Raw genomic sequence first — 15,290 nt, 5'->3', positions numbered from 1 at the left:
TATAAATATAGGTGCACAGTTGATATAAAAACTTCATCCGTCGTATGTATCCTTATTGTAAATAAACTCTGACCATTATTATCGATTATGTAATAAGGCTTTTCATCAGAATTCTTTTCCTTAACAATCTAAGCAATATGTATAAGTGTATAACAGTTGTTCTGAGGTTTAGGAAACTCCAGCTTTAATCCCTCTTAGTCACTGAGATCACTATATTTAAGTATTCACTCTGTTCTCGAGCCATACGTTCCTTGACCATTGTTTTGAACCTGAGAAACAAATCATCCATGGCTGCCTCACTAAATGCAGTTCTAAGGAGTGATTCTGTAACAGCTCTTATAGTCTTGGATATGAATTTGGCTCGGTTTTCGAGGCTTTGGTTTGTGTCAACGCTCCAATCAACTGTAAAAGTTTCAAGTTTGTTAACAGAAAATGATCCTTCAGCCTCCACTAAATTTTTTATCTCCTCCACTGTTGGAGCATAAAATGGCATGTTGAATCTGTCTAGTTTTTCCTGTTCGATCAAACCCTGCAGAACACCAGAAGTGTTATTTATGGCTCTAGTAATGATTTAGTCACCCTTTTATCTTGTCATATATAAAAATGTCGATTATGACTCAAACATAGTTACAAGTCTTATAACTTTTAATTATGAACTTAATATTTAAATGTACTTTTTACCCAAACTTATTCATATCTATCTGTACATATAGGTGTGTGAATAATATTTGTAAGCCCTCATCAGAAGTCAGAATTTATCTATACTTGTTGGCATTTTGGTTATATTGGCAAACTTAGAAGTATTTTAAGAAGAAAATAATAAGACCATAGTCACCTCTAGGACCATAGTTTGGATGGTAGAGCCAAGCAATTCCCAAATTGAATCAGGGTCATTTCTCTGAATGCTACCCTGCAGAGTCAAGACCATACGGCCACCAGGTATTATCTCCTTCGCTCGTGACCTCATGAAGAGAGTGAAGTCCCTCTTAAACTGTGCATAGTATGCCTGTAATATCTCTGGAGGGCTTGTTTTTGCTATGTATATATTCCCTTTGTTCAATGCTTCTCCAGTGCTACTTTCCAATTCCCTTGGTACCTGCCATTGCAATCCCTCATCCAAGTTAAGAATAAACATACCAAGTATATGCAGAAAATAAAGACATACGAAGTATTATAATCTTATTCTCAAGAAGAAAATTCCATTTTCTTTGTATATATATGCACTAGAAGTAGCAGATCTTGCTCTGCATCAAGGGATTCTATGTCATGCTTCTCATTATAATGTGACAATTGTTTTCGGACATTCTACAGTAGTATTGTATATGATGTAGGTTATACCTGTGAGAGCCAATGAACACTGTAAGAAGAGTGTACAAAGTGAAGGAATTGGTCAGTAAAAATTCTTCCATAGAATGATTTAGGTGTTCCTGATACAGAACATGGTCCGAAGTCACTGCCTTTTTCTTCTATTAGACTCTGGTAAAAGCTTGGGAGCAAGTTAAATATAGCATTGAAATCATTCCCAGGGAGATCATTAAGGAACACTCCAAATTTAGGAGATTTTCGATTTAACTTTTGTCGTTCCTCATCAATTATATCAATGATTTCTGAGACTACTAACAGCGAATTAGGCCCAGAAGAACAGCCTAAGTCGGCCATCATTAGGCATTCTGGCTGTAAGGCATGGTACAGATCTCTTATGCTTTCTTGTAGTACCGGCCTCGCCTTGTTTATCATGGTTCTCTGCTCCAAAAAACAAGGAAAAGAAAAAAATGGCCTTAAAGGGGTAGCTGTAGAGTAAACTGAACATGTATGTCAGTATGTGTTAAATTTTAGTACAATACATTTATGATTTTATTGAAAGAAAATTTTACAACATTTGAGTCATTTTCAATTTTTCATACTCGTTTCATGATTGGGTTTCCCATGAGACAAGTATGAAAATTACTCAAACTAAGCGAATGTTGTTTCAAACTAGGTGTTACATGTTTTATGTATCTCAATATCTTACTACATTCAATTCATACATGTGACTATTATATCTGAAAAATGAATGTATTTATAGATGTTCAAACCTGAAGTAAGGAGTTCTTTGCATAACTACTTTGCCCATCTCCTTCCTTCATGTGGAGGACATTCTCTACTTCCATGTAAGCACCTATCTATTCTTTTCTCTCTAGTCTAAGTGTATTATTAATGATAATTTTTTTTAGTTTTGTCTCATATAATATCTATACACTCTTTATATTACTAGTTCAGGTGTAAATATATGCGTACCAAATAGGCAAATACTACAAGCTCACTAAATTAGCCCTAAAACTTGAGTGATGGTACTATAAGTGCAAAGGTTGTGTCGAGTGATTCACGTTTCTGCTATTTCATCTTCTTTCTCTCTTGTTGAAGCTCTTAATAAACCTTTCACAATATTAACTGTCCCATAAAACTAGGGTACCCACTACCCATCTTAAAGGTTAAGGAAAAAGTTCTACATTAGTATAATTTTAATTTTCAACTATTCAAAGTCCAATTCTTATTTATTTAATTGTAAGTTTATAACCATGATTTTACCAAACATTTGGGAGTAGACTATTGCATTACTTTTGCAAGGTGATCTTTAATTTTCCTCTTAGTCAAAAGTATAAAATAAGATGAAGACATATTACTTTAATAGTTTTCTTAGAAAGTTCGTCATAAATTATAAAATTTAAGTTAGAACCCGAGACCAATAAAGCCTCTTGTGTATAACAATGTGTAAGAGTGTGTGCGATACATGTGGTACTACTACTACGGAGTTTGAAATGTGATACATGTGCCATAATATAGTGGGTGACATTAGGGCTCTGCTTGGTAATTAACGGTTAGCTGATTGACAAGAGCTGATAGTATTAGCTGTTTTGACTAACTGATTGTATTAGATGCATCATAGCTATTTCACTAGCTGATCGGTAAGAGCTTATTAGATGACCCCGGACCCTTTTCTCCCCCCCCCCCCCTCCCAGCCTTTATGTATAACATAATTGTTTGTAAATACTACACTCTGTAATTCTTTAAACTAAGTTGTTTAGTATTCCTTCTCCATTTCTACTTTCTACATTACCCAGTGGAAAGCTGAACAAATGCAGCCTAGATCTTTAAGTGGTTAGTACAGATCTTGGCTCATAGAGTTTCAAAATTATGATCCTTAACCCTTAAATTTACGTTATGCCCCAGCCTTAATCCACTTTTATGTGGTCTCTCTTCTGCTTTGGCCTAGCCTTTTCTCTTTAATTCTTTTGCTCTCTTTTTATCATCTTTTTCCCTTAGAATAAAGTGAATCATTTTATTTACCAAAATTCAAACATATAAAAGTAAGTTAATAAACAAGCATCTAAGACATCACGAAGTAATTGTATGGTAAATTAATTTCATAGGTGAAAGTGAAAACTCAATAATAGGAAGTACGGAGTATTTAAGATTGGAAGACGTAACTTCCTAATCATACTTGATATTTCAGGACAACACTTATCTTCACAATAAAAAGACATTATATCTACAACATGTTATCTTATTATTGGATGAAACAACGAATTGTGAATAAAGTGGTGGTCCTAAACTCGACAACATTTGCTAACGTGGTTATACTTAAGATAAAATTGTCTCGCAAAAATGGCTAATAATAGGCTTCCTAATAGCTAGCCTTAAAAAGAATTGAATAAAGAAGGTTGGCAAGATTAAAGGATTTCCTTTGAACTTAATCAAATTAATTAGGTACGATCCATGGATGTACACCAGCATTCTTTTGCCTTTATGATCTTTATATTTCTGCTCACCTAATTAATTAGCTAAAAAACTTCGAGATCATTCATTAAATCATATCAGAACCAACTTCCTTTTGGATTGTGCTAAACATAGGGTATGTATTATGTATAAAGTACATAAAAGTACTAGTATTAAATCTTCAATAACATTGCATCACACATTGCATGATATTGTTATAAATTACAACCTTTATATTGTACTGTGTTATAAAATGGATTTATTTCGTGTCACTTAAACCTTCGGACCTTCGGATTCTTAAACAGTTAAACAACTTAACATCATGAACTTAAAAATCTTCATTTTTATTACAATTATCAATTGGACCTATTTATGATACTTGAACAATAGGAACTTTGAAATTGACAGACTTCTATAATATTCCTTCATGTGCATCAGCTTTACCAAGAAGATCATCAACATATACTGGCCATCCACCAGGAGGTAAGGAGGACATATTCTTTAGGGCATAAAATTCTCAATGTCTGGTTCTTTTTTTGCATCTAGATACCGAAAATTCGAACAATTTTAGCAGCAGAGAATATATCAGTATATTGCATCATATGCAGTAGAACAAAATATATGGCATAGATTTTAGATTTTGCCCCTTAACAGACAGATGCATTTCATCTCTTTACCATATATTCTCCTTGCTTGGCTACTTGGGGATTTATTTTATTATTTTTCTCTTTTCTTCCATCAAAACTTTTGTATGTATTTTGAGTTTTTGACCATCCTATCAAACTAGAAATAAAATTCATAAATAAATGTATATATGTTACATTTCACACAAATGAAGAAAGAGACATAAATTTACAAAGTGTTAGAAAAAGAATTACTACAGCACATTGTTTACTCTATTCGAAATCATAAATAAGCTCTACCAAGGAAAGTGCTCTTTATGAGCTATACGTAATGAAATTGATTTGATCGACTGTAAACGTAGCTTTAAGGGCTATAAATAAGAAGTTAAAAGTAAATACTCATAAAAATATATACTCGCAAGTGATATGACTAAACGTGTTACATGCATGTTCATGGTTTTAGCCTTTTACTTATTCAAGATATACATATGAACCTTTCCTTTTTCACTTTTACTGTGGATTTGGTTATTATGTTCTGTTACCTTTTCACAATTGAAGATTGATACAGAAGAGACAATATAAGGTAAATGCTAAATTGCTAATTAATTTAGACTTAGGCTTTGTTTTTTCCACCTTGACCTCTTTATCTCAATTTAACATATTTTAGGTCTAATAAGTTTGAAGTTGGATTGTATGGATAAACTAAGGTCAAAGCTAATTTAATAAGTTCAATCGATAATATAAATTCAGATAAGATAAGGCCAAGGTAAATTAATTACTTTAGATTAGGTGACATAAATGAATTTCAAGTGAAAACAACATTAACTTAAGCCAATAGTGCTGATAGACTAGTGATTAACTAATAGATTTCCTTTTGACTTGGAAACAGATTAACAGAATATATTAACTGCAGCATCTGAATATATAGCTATATCTGAGAGCATCTGATTCTGTTAAAGAATGTCATTAGCTAGTAAAGACAAATGTTTAACATAATTAGTGACTTTAAGCTAATCAATATACTTAACACGATCATGATCTTGGGCTTATCAGACCCATGTCAAACCTAAGTAGAGGCTTAGATTCGGTTAATTCGGTATTCCCTTCTCTCATTATTAGTTGTCACTTTGTCCCAACCCTTAATATATAATTGAGGATTGAATTATGACAATTGCATTTAACATCTGATTCTCTTCCAGGGGATTATTCCCGAACAAAGCACGTAGGGAACATGCCTAGTATAACAAGTCTACTTACTATGGAGAGATTGTAATTTGAACTTTAGTACCTATGATATGTTACCTTACCGAGTAATACATGGTCTAGTGGTAATGTTTGTATCTTTAAACCACAAGGTTTTTCCTTTAGGCTTAGCCGGCTGAGCCTAGTTGACTTATGTGAGGTTCAAATTCAATAGGACACTTCTTATTTTCGTATCAAAAAACATATACTAGAGACCTTAAATGTGGAAAACGATATATAGTCCAGGAAATTTTCCAAGGAAAAAACTTGTCTTTCATACTAAAGTTTAAAACCCTTATGGCAAACTATAGCAAACAACAAGTACACTACCATTTTCAGAAGTAAAACTGTACAAAAACCTTCCAAAAACAACTAACAACACCCTTCCACCCCCCCCCCCCCCCAAATCATAGTACTATTGTACAAAAATCTACTCTATAAGAGCAGAGTACTCTTCTTCTCTCAAAAACCTCTGTTGTCTAGCAATAAAGTTTTCTACTGTCTTCTGAAATTCTTCATTACTCATATGATCTTCAGGGTAATGACCTTCCTTTGCAACCTTATTAGATCCACAACCTCTGAAGCTCTTAATCTCCGTGTTCGATCTTCGTAATCCACAGCACTTATTCTCTACTACCTTTTCCCTCCTCACCTTCTCTGACTTACTCCTATGGTAGATTTTGATCACCTGCTGCTGTTCTGAAGTCGAAAAAATCATTGCCATCATTGCGTTTTCTTCTGGCATTACCTGTTTTTTAACATACTTTTGAACTGTCTTCATGTTCTTACGCTCTAATGAAGAAGTTTTTGGTGACTTAAGGTTGCTGTTTAAATGGCCCGAGTTCACGAAAAGTGTGATCACAATCGCGTTCCCTAAGATGAACACGAACTGAGGGCTAACTAGGAAGATAGATAAGCTGTTGATGAATTCATTTGAAAGCTGGAATAATGCTAAGGGTAACTGAAATGATAGCCTTGAGATCACTGCAAGAATTAGGATGATTTCGAAAACTCGAAAAAAATGTGTGATCTTTCTTAGTTTTTGGTACCTAAGTTTGATGGATTTTGCTTTCTCTACTTTGATGTGGTTTATGTTTAAGGGATTCATTTGCTAATTTAGAAAGTTGAGATTTTTGCTAGCAAATTGTTTTGCTGCTAACTTAATAATCTTAACCAAAAAAAAAAGAGTTTGGAATATTGAATTTTGTAATCAAAACATAGTTTGATAAATTAAGTTTTTGGATATTAAGAGGGAAAATTGAAGTATGAAGGAGAAATAATCAGAAAAATGGTTGAGTTGGGTGCACAAAGATTGAGTGAGCCACTATATATAAAGGCAAAGGATATAAAGTAAAGTACACTAAGAGTAATTAGTTTTAGTGATATTTTTTAGAAAAATTATTTGAGTGTGGGTTTGGTATACATAATAGAATAAGGAACATCTTTTCTCTTTTAGTCACTTTTACTAAGTCTATTATCTATGATTTAGTGCTTATATATATGTTTTTAAAATTTTATTGCTTCCTCCACCAAAGTTTTTTTTTTTTTTTTTTTTTTTCCCATTGTTGAAGTAATAGATCGTATTAGATTTTTTTTTCCCCCCCCCCCATTGTTAGAAATAACTCTTCAATTGTAAACACATGTATCTAACTACATCATTAGTGTGGCTTATAGAGCATGTCTATCAAAAGCTCAAAAATAAAAATTATACTTGAATTATTTGAGGGAAAAGATTAATTTATTGTTGCAAATCCGAAGTCATTAAATCACTTGTATTGTATGTTAAAGGACCAATTCAACCAAACACTTAAGCTGATGGTTGAAACTCAAAATCGGTTTATATACTCTATCACAGTAATTTGAGCTCCAGAGTGAAACTAAGTTAAATTAAACAAGGCCGGATTAGATCAAACAAAGCCGGATTAAATGATTGGTTAAGGTAAACTATCATGTTTTAGCTAACCTCAAGAGTAAACTAGGTTAGAAGCTAAATTGTCACATCCTAAATTAGGCTCTTTGCCATTAAGAAGTGCCATGTGGCAAAAGACAACATTATCATTGGCCATCCTTTTCTTACTTCCTTACTAAGATAGTGTCACGAAAATTAGCAGCCATAAATTTTAAAATCAACTTCCACTGTGCTTGACAAAATTCACTTTAATCATACCAATTACTTCATAGCCCCACCAAAAAAAAAAATAATGCAACAACTTTAGTCTAAAAATTAAAAATAATGTATACTTGTATACAATATGTCTTGGGTCTTTATTTAATTTTTTGGTGCTTTATTTTTGTAGGTCCCTTCTAATTTTACCGTTTTTCTGTTAAACTTTCCGTTACTTTGAGACCATGATGGAGATATCAAAATGGTGGAGAGTGGAGACATCATTTTCATATCAAATAAGCTTCTCTTTAAGTTTTTATTTTCTTTTGAAAGATAATGTTACGTTACAACAATCAATTTTTCGCGTATCTAACCATATACTAGCATCAAGGGTTGCAGATATATAATTGTACCACTTAATTTGGGTATTGTACAAACTTTTGATGCATCAACAACGTGTTTTGAAGTCCTTATTTGATGGTGATTGTTAACGGTAGGTGTACATACATCACAAGCTGGTCACCGGAGATGCATATATATATGTGCCCTTCCATACCATGTTTATTGTGCACGCAGGTGATGATCAAAATTAAAGCACAATCTAAATTACTTTCGAGGGCATAAAATAATTTGCAATCACGTGGAGTTTAAATACAGAATTTTAAGCTAGTGTTAATTAATATCAATATTTACTAATCTACGCATAATTTTTTCATACAATGTGATATGAATATCAATTTAGGAATTTTAAAAGTCTTATATGGAGTAGCATAATTCCAGTTAATATTGTAAGCCGTAGTAGTAGAAAGCAGTAGAGAACTTCTAGAGCTAAAGTATGACAAGTACTTTTTAGTGATGAGATTTGACCCTTTATTGACCATAATTTCAATGTTACTAGGTTAGTATATTAACTTATTAAGTAAGGACTATAAATGTCTAGAACTCTTCTAAAAGAGTAAATATCTCTGCTTTAGATAAATAATAGTATTATAGTAAAACAATAGTATAATAAAAATAGTTTTAACTTTTGTTTTCACTATAGTATAGTATCTTTGATCATGTACTTGAATTTTAACCCTTAGTTTATTATCATTTTTTTCATGGCCACCACACCATTTATATATATGTACTTGGTAAAAGATTTAGGGTACATTTTATATGTAGGCATTTGATAGTCTTTTGTTATGCATCAGTAGCTAGCTAATCTAGCTATTAGATATGCACGCACATTCTTGACCATTGTAAGAGGCAGAGGAAAAGCACAACTTTTGTACTGTTAATCTACATATGCATAATCGAAGGATAATCCAATTAAGCGACGTGTGTCGATCCTACATGTCTTCTATTGTAAATTCTTAATTGTGTCTACTTTTAACTTCTTATACATAATCCTTGGAATTATACTTGACTATACAAACTCCTCAACAAATCGTACTGGTTTTAATTAAGGCTAGCGAACATATGCACACCTCACATCAAACCAGATCATCCAACCTCTAGTACAAGCAAATTGATTTAGAATAATTGAGTTGAATTCAGCTTGAATTGACCTATAGATTATCTTATAAGATGCACACTAATGTCCCTTCAAAAATTTAAAGATGTTTTCTATTGTCATACTTTAAGCTTTAAAGTAGGGCCAAAATAATGAATTGTACAAACTTCACATATAAAAAGTGAAGTGCATGAATTTAATCTTAGTTAGGAGGTTAGGATAACACATTAAAACACTAGACTACAAGAGTATTAGTTGCTTCACTAATCCAGGCCATTAAACAAAACATTAGTAATAGATTAAGTTTTGTCATGATATAATCCTATATAATATGATGTACAAATTGGCAGACAATCTTTGTGAATGATTGAAACTTTTGGAACCTATACCTAAAGCAAACCTAGCTAGCCAATCTTTGTCTTGGTCAATTATTTAGTTTATCTGACAATGATCTATGTGGACATCCTGCAAAAGGGTATAAGAATTGTGCTAAAATGCTCTCAAAATTATCAGCATGTGTGCTTCATTCAATTTTCTACTAGTATATTTCAAAATTATTTTAATTTATGGAGAAAAGTGGTAACTCTATTATTTTGATTCTAAATTGCATGTAGCTGATTCAAAAGATATATCTTTTTGTCTAACACAAGTTCCCACGAGAGTTCTCTTTAGAGATGTTGAGAAGAGATGTGGTAACGAGATAACCGCGTAATTGGCATTTTGTTATGGATTTTAAAGTTTTTTTTTAATAGGTAGGTACATAGAGTTTGTCGTCAGTCATGAATAGAAAATAAAGTAGGCGCGCGAATTTAATCTCAAATCTTAGTATTGACAATTTGCCATAGTTTAGGTTAATAAGTGCATGCATAAACAAGTTGCAGAAGACATCAAATATCGTACAATGTACAATATATACTATACTAACTAATTAAATGAAATTAAACACGCCCAAAATTTCAATTGTAAACCTACTTCTGTAAATAAAGTGCAAGAATGAAGCATTGAAGCCTACTCGACCTCAAATACCATCACGGGCACGGGGCACATTGTATACAAGTGATGTGCCTAGATTGTATATTCGTTTTAGTTTTTTTTTTTTTTTTTAATCACGTTTTAATTTAATTATACCCATGCTATATTAGATGAATTCTTGATTTAATTAACTACAAACAAATTACCAAAATTAGAAATTAAACTATTTTCATTGAGTATAAAGTGCATGCATGCAACTAAGCAACTTATAAATATGTTCTTTTATACTCCACATAAACCTTCAATCTTAGACAAATATGTATTTGAAAGGCTTGAAAATTTAATTTGGTCGGAATCTTGTTTATATTTAATTTCATATTTCATACATTGCATTTCATGTGATTTGATATTTGATTGTTCGAATCACATGCAAGAGAGAGATGCTTATTCCCCTATTTCTAACAAACTTTTTCCTTATCACAAATTATACTTGTATACTTTATGTCTCAAATCTCTTCGATGCATTAGAGCATGATAATTAGTATACTATAATATCCTCCTAATTAACCAGTGGTGTATAAATGCTTAAAAAGTGGATTTTGTCACGTCGGATATGACCATAATGCATCAGATCCGACATATAATTCTCATGCAATATGACAGTCTTCGTAATCCACTGCATTTTCCAACTCATTTCCTAATTTTTATATGCCTATGTACGAATACAATTTGACTTTCACGGTTATAATTAGTTAATTACAATACCTCGAGTACGTCCGCGACTATTATTATATACTCATATAATTTATCTTAGTAAACTTATTATAAAATAATCTGATCTATGAGAATATGCATTAAAACTACATTAGTTTCAAAATTATTATATGAATAGTTTTCATAAAATAGTTTAACATTTTATCTAGTACTAGAATAAAGATATACTGCAAATACATGGCATTAAGAAAGATTATGAGTTTAAGGTTCATTTCGATTTAAAAAGGAGATTAATGTAGTATAGCTCTTCGTAATCAGATATGTATTTTTTAGAGATATTCAGAGATATAAGAACAAATTATATGAACGAAATTTAATCTCATATAATCAGCTATATATGCAAACAGATTTTTATTCTCTGCTGACATTTATCAGATTAAAAAAATAAGTACTTCATATTTTATACTTCCTCTATTTTTGTATACTTGCAACACTTCTCTTTTCAAGCTTGCCGATGTATTATTTCAATTGTTTATATCTTTAATTAGCAATATGAAAAAAAAAAAAATGTTAGATATTAAAATAGTATAAACCAAGACGAATCTAACAAGATCTCACATGACTATATTTTTTCTTAGCTATAAATCATCAAAGCTAGTCAAAGTGGAGTATATGAATTGTGTAAAAGTCAAAGTGTTGCAAGTATAAAAAACCGGAGGAAGTATCTAATAGTGAATCCAAAGATCTGTAGCCCATGGATTGGGCCCATTCTAGTTTCAATTAATTACATTTTCATCATGGGCTTCATTGACACAAGCCTATAAATCAAAGCCCAATAACTTCAACACTACCATTGAGTGAGCATGTGACTATGAAGTATGAACCAAATGAGTGTTATCTGGATTCTGGAACCATGTAACTTCCACCAGTTAAGCAATTAGTCATATAAAAGCCCGCGGTGGGTTTGAGTTAATCTAAGGAGGTGTGTATGTACCTTGTTAATAGTATAAAGTATAATACACGAAATCGAACGATTTAGAAGGTGTCGGGAGCTGGTGTTGGAATTTCACGGAACACTACGAGATGAATCCCGGTATCATATAATATTGTGTGGACCCATATGTGACCATTATCTGGCAACGTAAAGGTCCAGTGAGAGCTTATAGCCAATACAAGAGGCATGTACGAAAACGGGTAATATGACCATTTAAAAGCAAATTGGATGGTTCAACCCACCCAATTAAACTCTCGGAGGGTATTAGGGAACATAGTAAACATCTCGGCAATTTTTATTTCTGAGCGAAAAAAAAAGTCAAAATATTACAATATTAAAGGCTATAAATCAACAGTTTTTGAGGAACTTTTAAGGTTTCGGGGCCCGGTGGCAAAAAGTATTGAGACTCTAAAGCTGTCAAAAACTGATCCGACACGAGGACCCGATCTTAACTGATAATGATCTGAACCCAGCCTGTACTCGAACAATGGGGTGGATTATAACCTTCAATTTTGCCAATTTTCGCCATTTGGCCCCAAAACCTTAAAATTTCCTTAAAAAGCGTGGATTATAGCCTTTAATTTTGTAATTTTTTTTTTATCTTTTTTCGCTCGGAAATGAAAATTGCCGAGATATTTACCATGGTCACTAATACCCTCCGAGAGTCCAATTGGGTCGGTGGGAACCATCCAATATACTGTTAAACGGTCATTTTACCCGTTCACAACTTGAAGTGATTTCGTAAAATCAAGCCTACCACGGACGTTTATGACAACATATAACGATCATATGTAATTTTTAACGGAATTATATGACTACGAGATGTATCCCTTAGGGTCTCAAGGCTTTTCGCCACCGGGCCCTAAACCTCAAAATTCCTCGAAAAACGTGAATTATAGCCTTCAATTTTGTAATTTTTTTACCTCTTTTCGCCCGTAAATAAAAATTGCCAAGATGTTAACCATGGTCCCTAATACCCTCCAAGAGTGAAATTGGGTCGGTGGAACCATCCAATATAACCTTAAACGGTCATTTTACCCGTTCACAACTTAGACTGATTTCGTAAACTAAACCTACCACGGACGTTTATGACAACATATAATGATCATATGTGGTTTCAAACGGAATTATATGACCCCGAGATGTATCCCTTAGGGTTTCAAGGTTTTTCGCCACCAGGCCCCGAAACCTCAAAATTCCTCAAAAAGCGTGGATTATAGCCTTCAATTTTTGTAATTTTTTTACTTTTTTTCGCCCACAAATAAAAATTGCCGAGATGTTTACCATGGTCCCAAATATCCCCCGGGAGTCAAATTGGGTCGGTGGAACCATCCAATATGCCTTTAAACGGTCATTTTACCCATTCACAACTTGTAGTGATTTAGTAAACTCAAGCATATCACGTACGTTTATGACAACATATAATGATCATATATGATTTCAAACGGCATTATATGACACTGAGATATATTCCCTAAGATGTCAACACTTTTTGCCACCGGGCCCTGAAACCTCAAATTTTCCTCAAAAAGCGTGGATTATATCCTTCAATTTTATTATTTTTTGACCTTTTTCAACCGGAAATAAAAATTGTCAATATGTTTACCATGGTCCCTATTAACCTTCGGAAGTCAAATTGGGTCGGTGGAACTATCCAATATGCCCTTAAACGGTCATTTTACCCGCTCACAACTTGCAGTGATTTCGTAAACTCAAGCCTACCACGGACGTTTATGACAACATATAATGACCATATATGGTTTCAAACGGCATTATGTAACCCCGAGATGTATCCTTTAGGGTTTCAAGGGTTTCCACCACCGGGTTCTGAAACCTCAAAATTTCCAAAAAAAAATTGTGGATACTTCAATTTTGTAATTTTTTTGACCTTATTTCGCACGGAAATAAAAATTGCTAAGATATTTATCATGGCTCTAATACTCTCCAAGAGTCCAATTGGGTTGGTGAAACCAACCAATATGCCCTAACGGTCATTTTACGCGTTCTCAACTTGCACTGATTTTGTAGCGCATGCCTACCACGAACCTTTATGACAACAAATATGTAGGGATTTATAGGTACTACGCAGCGGAAATAACATGAATCATATTCATACAGTACCTAATCCAAGGATCTAATGCATAACACATAAAGCACAAATAATCGTACCTTTGAAGCGTGATTCCACGATGATCGAGCAAGAACAATGGGGAGATAAAGAACCTCAAACGCGATTCCTCTATTCAGTCCACGGGCACGGATTAAAGCCTCCACTAATGCTAGTTAGTCTCGAGAGAACACTTCTATCGATCTTCTACGGAGATGGAAGAACAATCAACTAGGCAAGGAACACCGTGCAACACCACGAGGACCACTAGGGGTGGCCGGCCGTGGGGAGAGGTGAGAGGGAGGTGGCGTGTGAGAGAAGGAGGAAGAGGGTCTTTGGATGGTGGTTGCTTGTTTTACAATTCACTGTAATGTCAATTGTGTAACTATCAACCCTAGGCAAGGCTATTATTTATAGATCACATCTCTAAATAATAGCCCAAGTCCAATTCCAAGCCCACTTCTATTCCTACTCAAACTATACTTAGCCCACTCAAGCTTATGACTAATTGATTGCTCATGAGGCCCATAAATGGGCCTCTAACTTGCTTTAACCCAATACCCTTGTGTGTGACCAACATAGGATCCACTCTAAAGGGCTTTGGGCTATTTGACTAGCCCAAAGATCATCTCTCATAGTCTAGCAACAGATGATGACGCCCCAATAGAATGAACTTATTATCTCCATAATAGTGATCCTTGATATATCTAGTAATTGCACTTATCGAAGACACAATTCCTTCAATCTCCCACTTGTCTGAGACAAGTGCGCAATATTCAAATTCCTTAAGTCACTTTGTGTCGATTTGATGATATGATTGCATCTCATGCTAATCCATATTAATCCACAAATCGTTTCTTGAAATCTGAGTTAGAATTACAAAACAAATGTTTACTATGTAACACATTTGAGCACGGCCATGCATTTTCTGAATTCTCCCTCTTCAAGAGGCCAAAACATGACACATTCCTAATTTAATAGGTAGACTCTATCCAATCTTGTGGCAACCAAAGCTCCCACTCAATTTCTGAAATAACCAGGAAACACCCTTTATAATCTCCAGTTACGGGCAGACGTTTGAATGTACCACAGTTACATCATCCATTGAATGAAATCAATGTTCCACTCATGTCAAAGGAATTCACTAATATATCCGGAAGTCTTATACTTGAACTTCAAAGTTTGGTCTATAGTTCGATCCTGCATCATTCATGCATATCCATGTGATTGACCGAGCCTTATCACTATGCTCCTATAGCCCATGAAACCGAGCTATCCAATCA

The 15,290-nt window shown here is 33.6% G+C and overlaps 1 protein-coding gene across 1 annotated transcript; it reads right to left on the bottom strand.

The window, feature by feature from the left end:
- Positions 1-184: 184 nt before the first annotated feature.
- Positions 185-2,150, bottom strand: LOC145620041 (S-adenosyl-L-methionine:benzoic acid/salicylic acid carboxyl methyltransferase 3-like). Its single transcript, XM_081674695.1, has 4 exons — positions 2,076-2,150; positions 1,339-1,743; positions 836-1,096; positions 185-529 (listed from the first exon to the last, which is right to left on the bottom strand). Exons 1-4 carry the CDS (start codon positions 2,148-2,150, stop codon positions 185-187), a joined length of 1,086 nt encoding a protein of 361 aa, XP_081530821.1.
- Positions 2,151-15,290: the final 13,140 nt, after the last annotated feature.

This window comes from Chenopodium album, chromosome 27 (assembly GCF_948465745.1).
Source record: "Chenopodium album chromosome 27, dcCheAlbu1.1, whole genome shotgun sequence".
In the NCBI taxonomy this organism is placed as follows: Eukaryota; Viridiplantae; Streptophyta; class Magnoliopsida; order Caryophyllales; family Amaranthaceae; genus Chenopodium; species Chenopodium album.
The sequence above is the reverse complement of the archived record's forward strand: the minus strand, read 5'-3'. Positions and strand labels throughout refer to the sequence as shown.

Bases quoted from the DNA above. Each gene is read 5' to 3' on its own strand.
- LOC145620041 (XM_081674695.1), bottom strand. From the start codon at position 2,150: ATGGAAGTAGAGAATGTCCTCCACATGAAGGAAGGAGATGGGCAAAGT. The intron at 1,744-2,075 runs GTTTGAACATCT...TTTTTGGAGCAG, and splicing joins CAAAGAACTCCTTACTTCAG to AGAACCATGATAAACAAGGC. The intron at 1,097-1,338 runs GTATAACCTACA...TTGCAATGGCAG, and splicing joins GTGTTCATTGGCTCTCACAG to GTACCAAGGGAATTGGAAAG.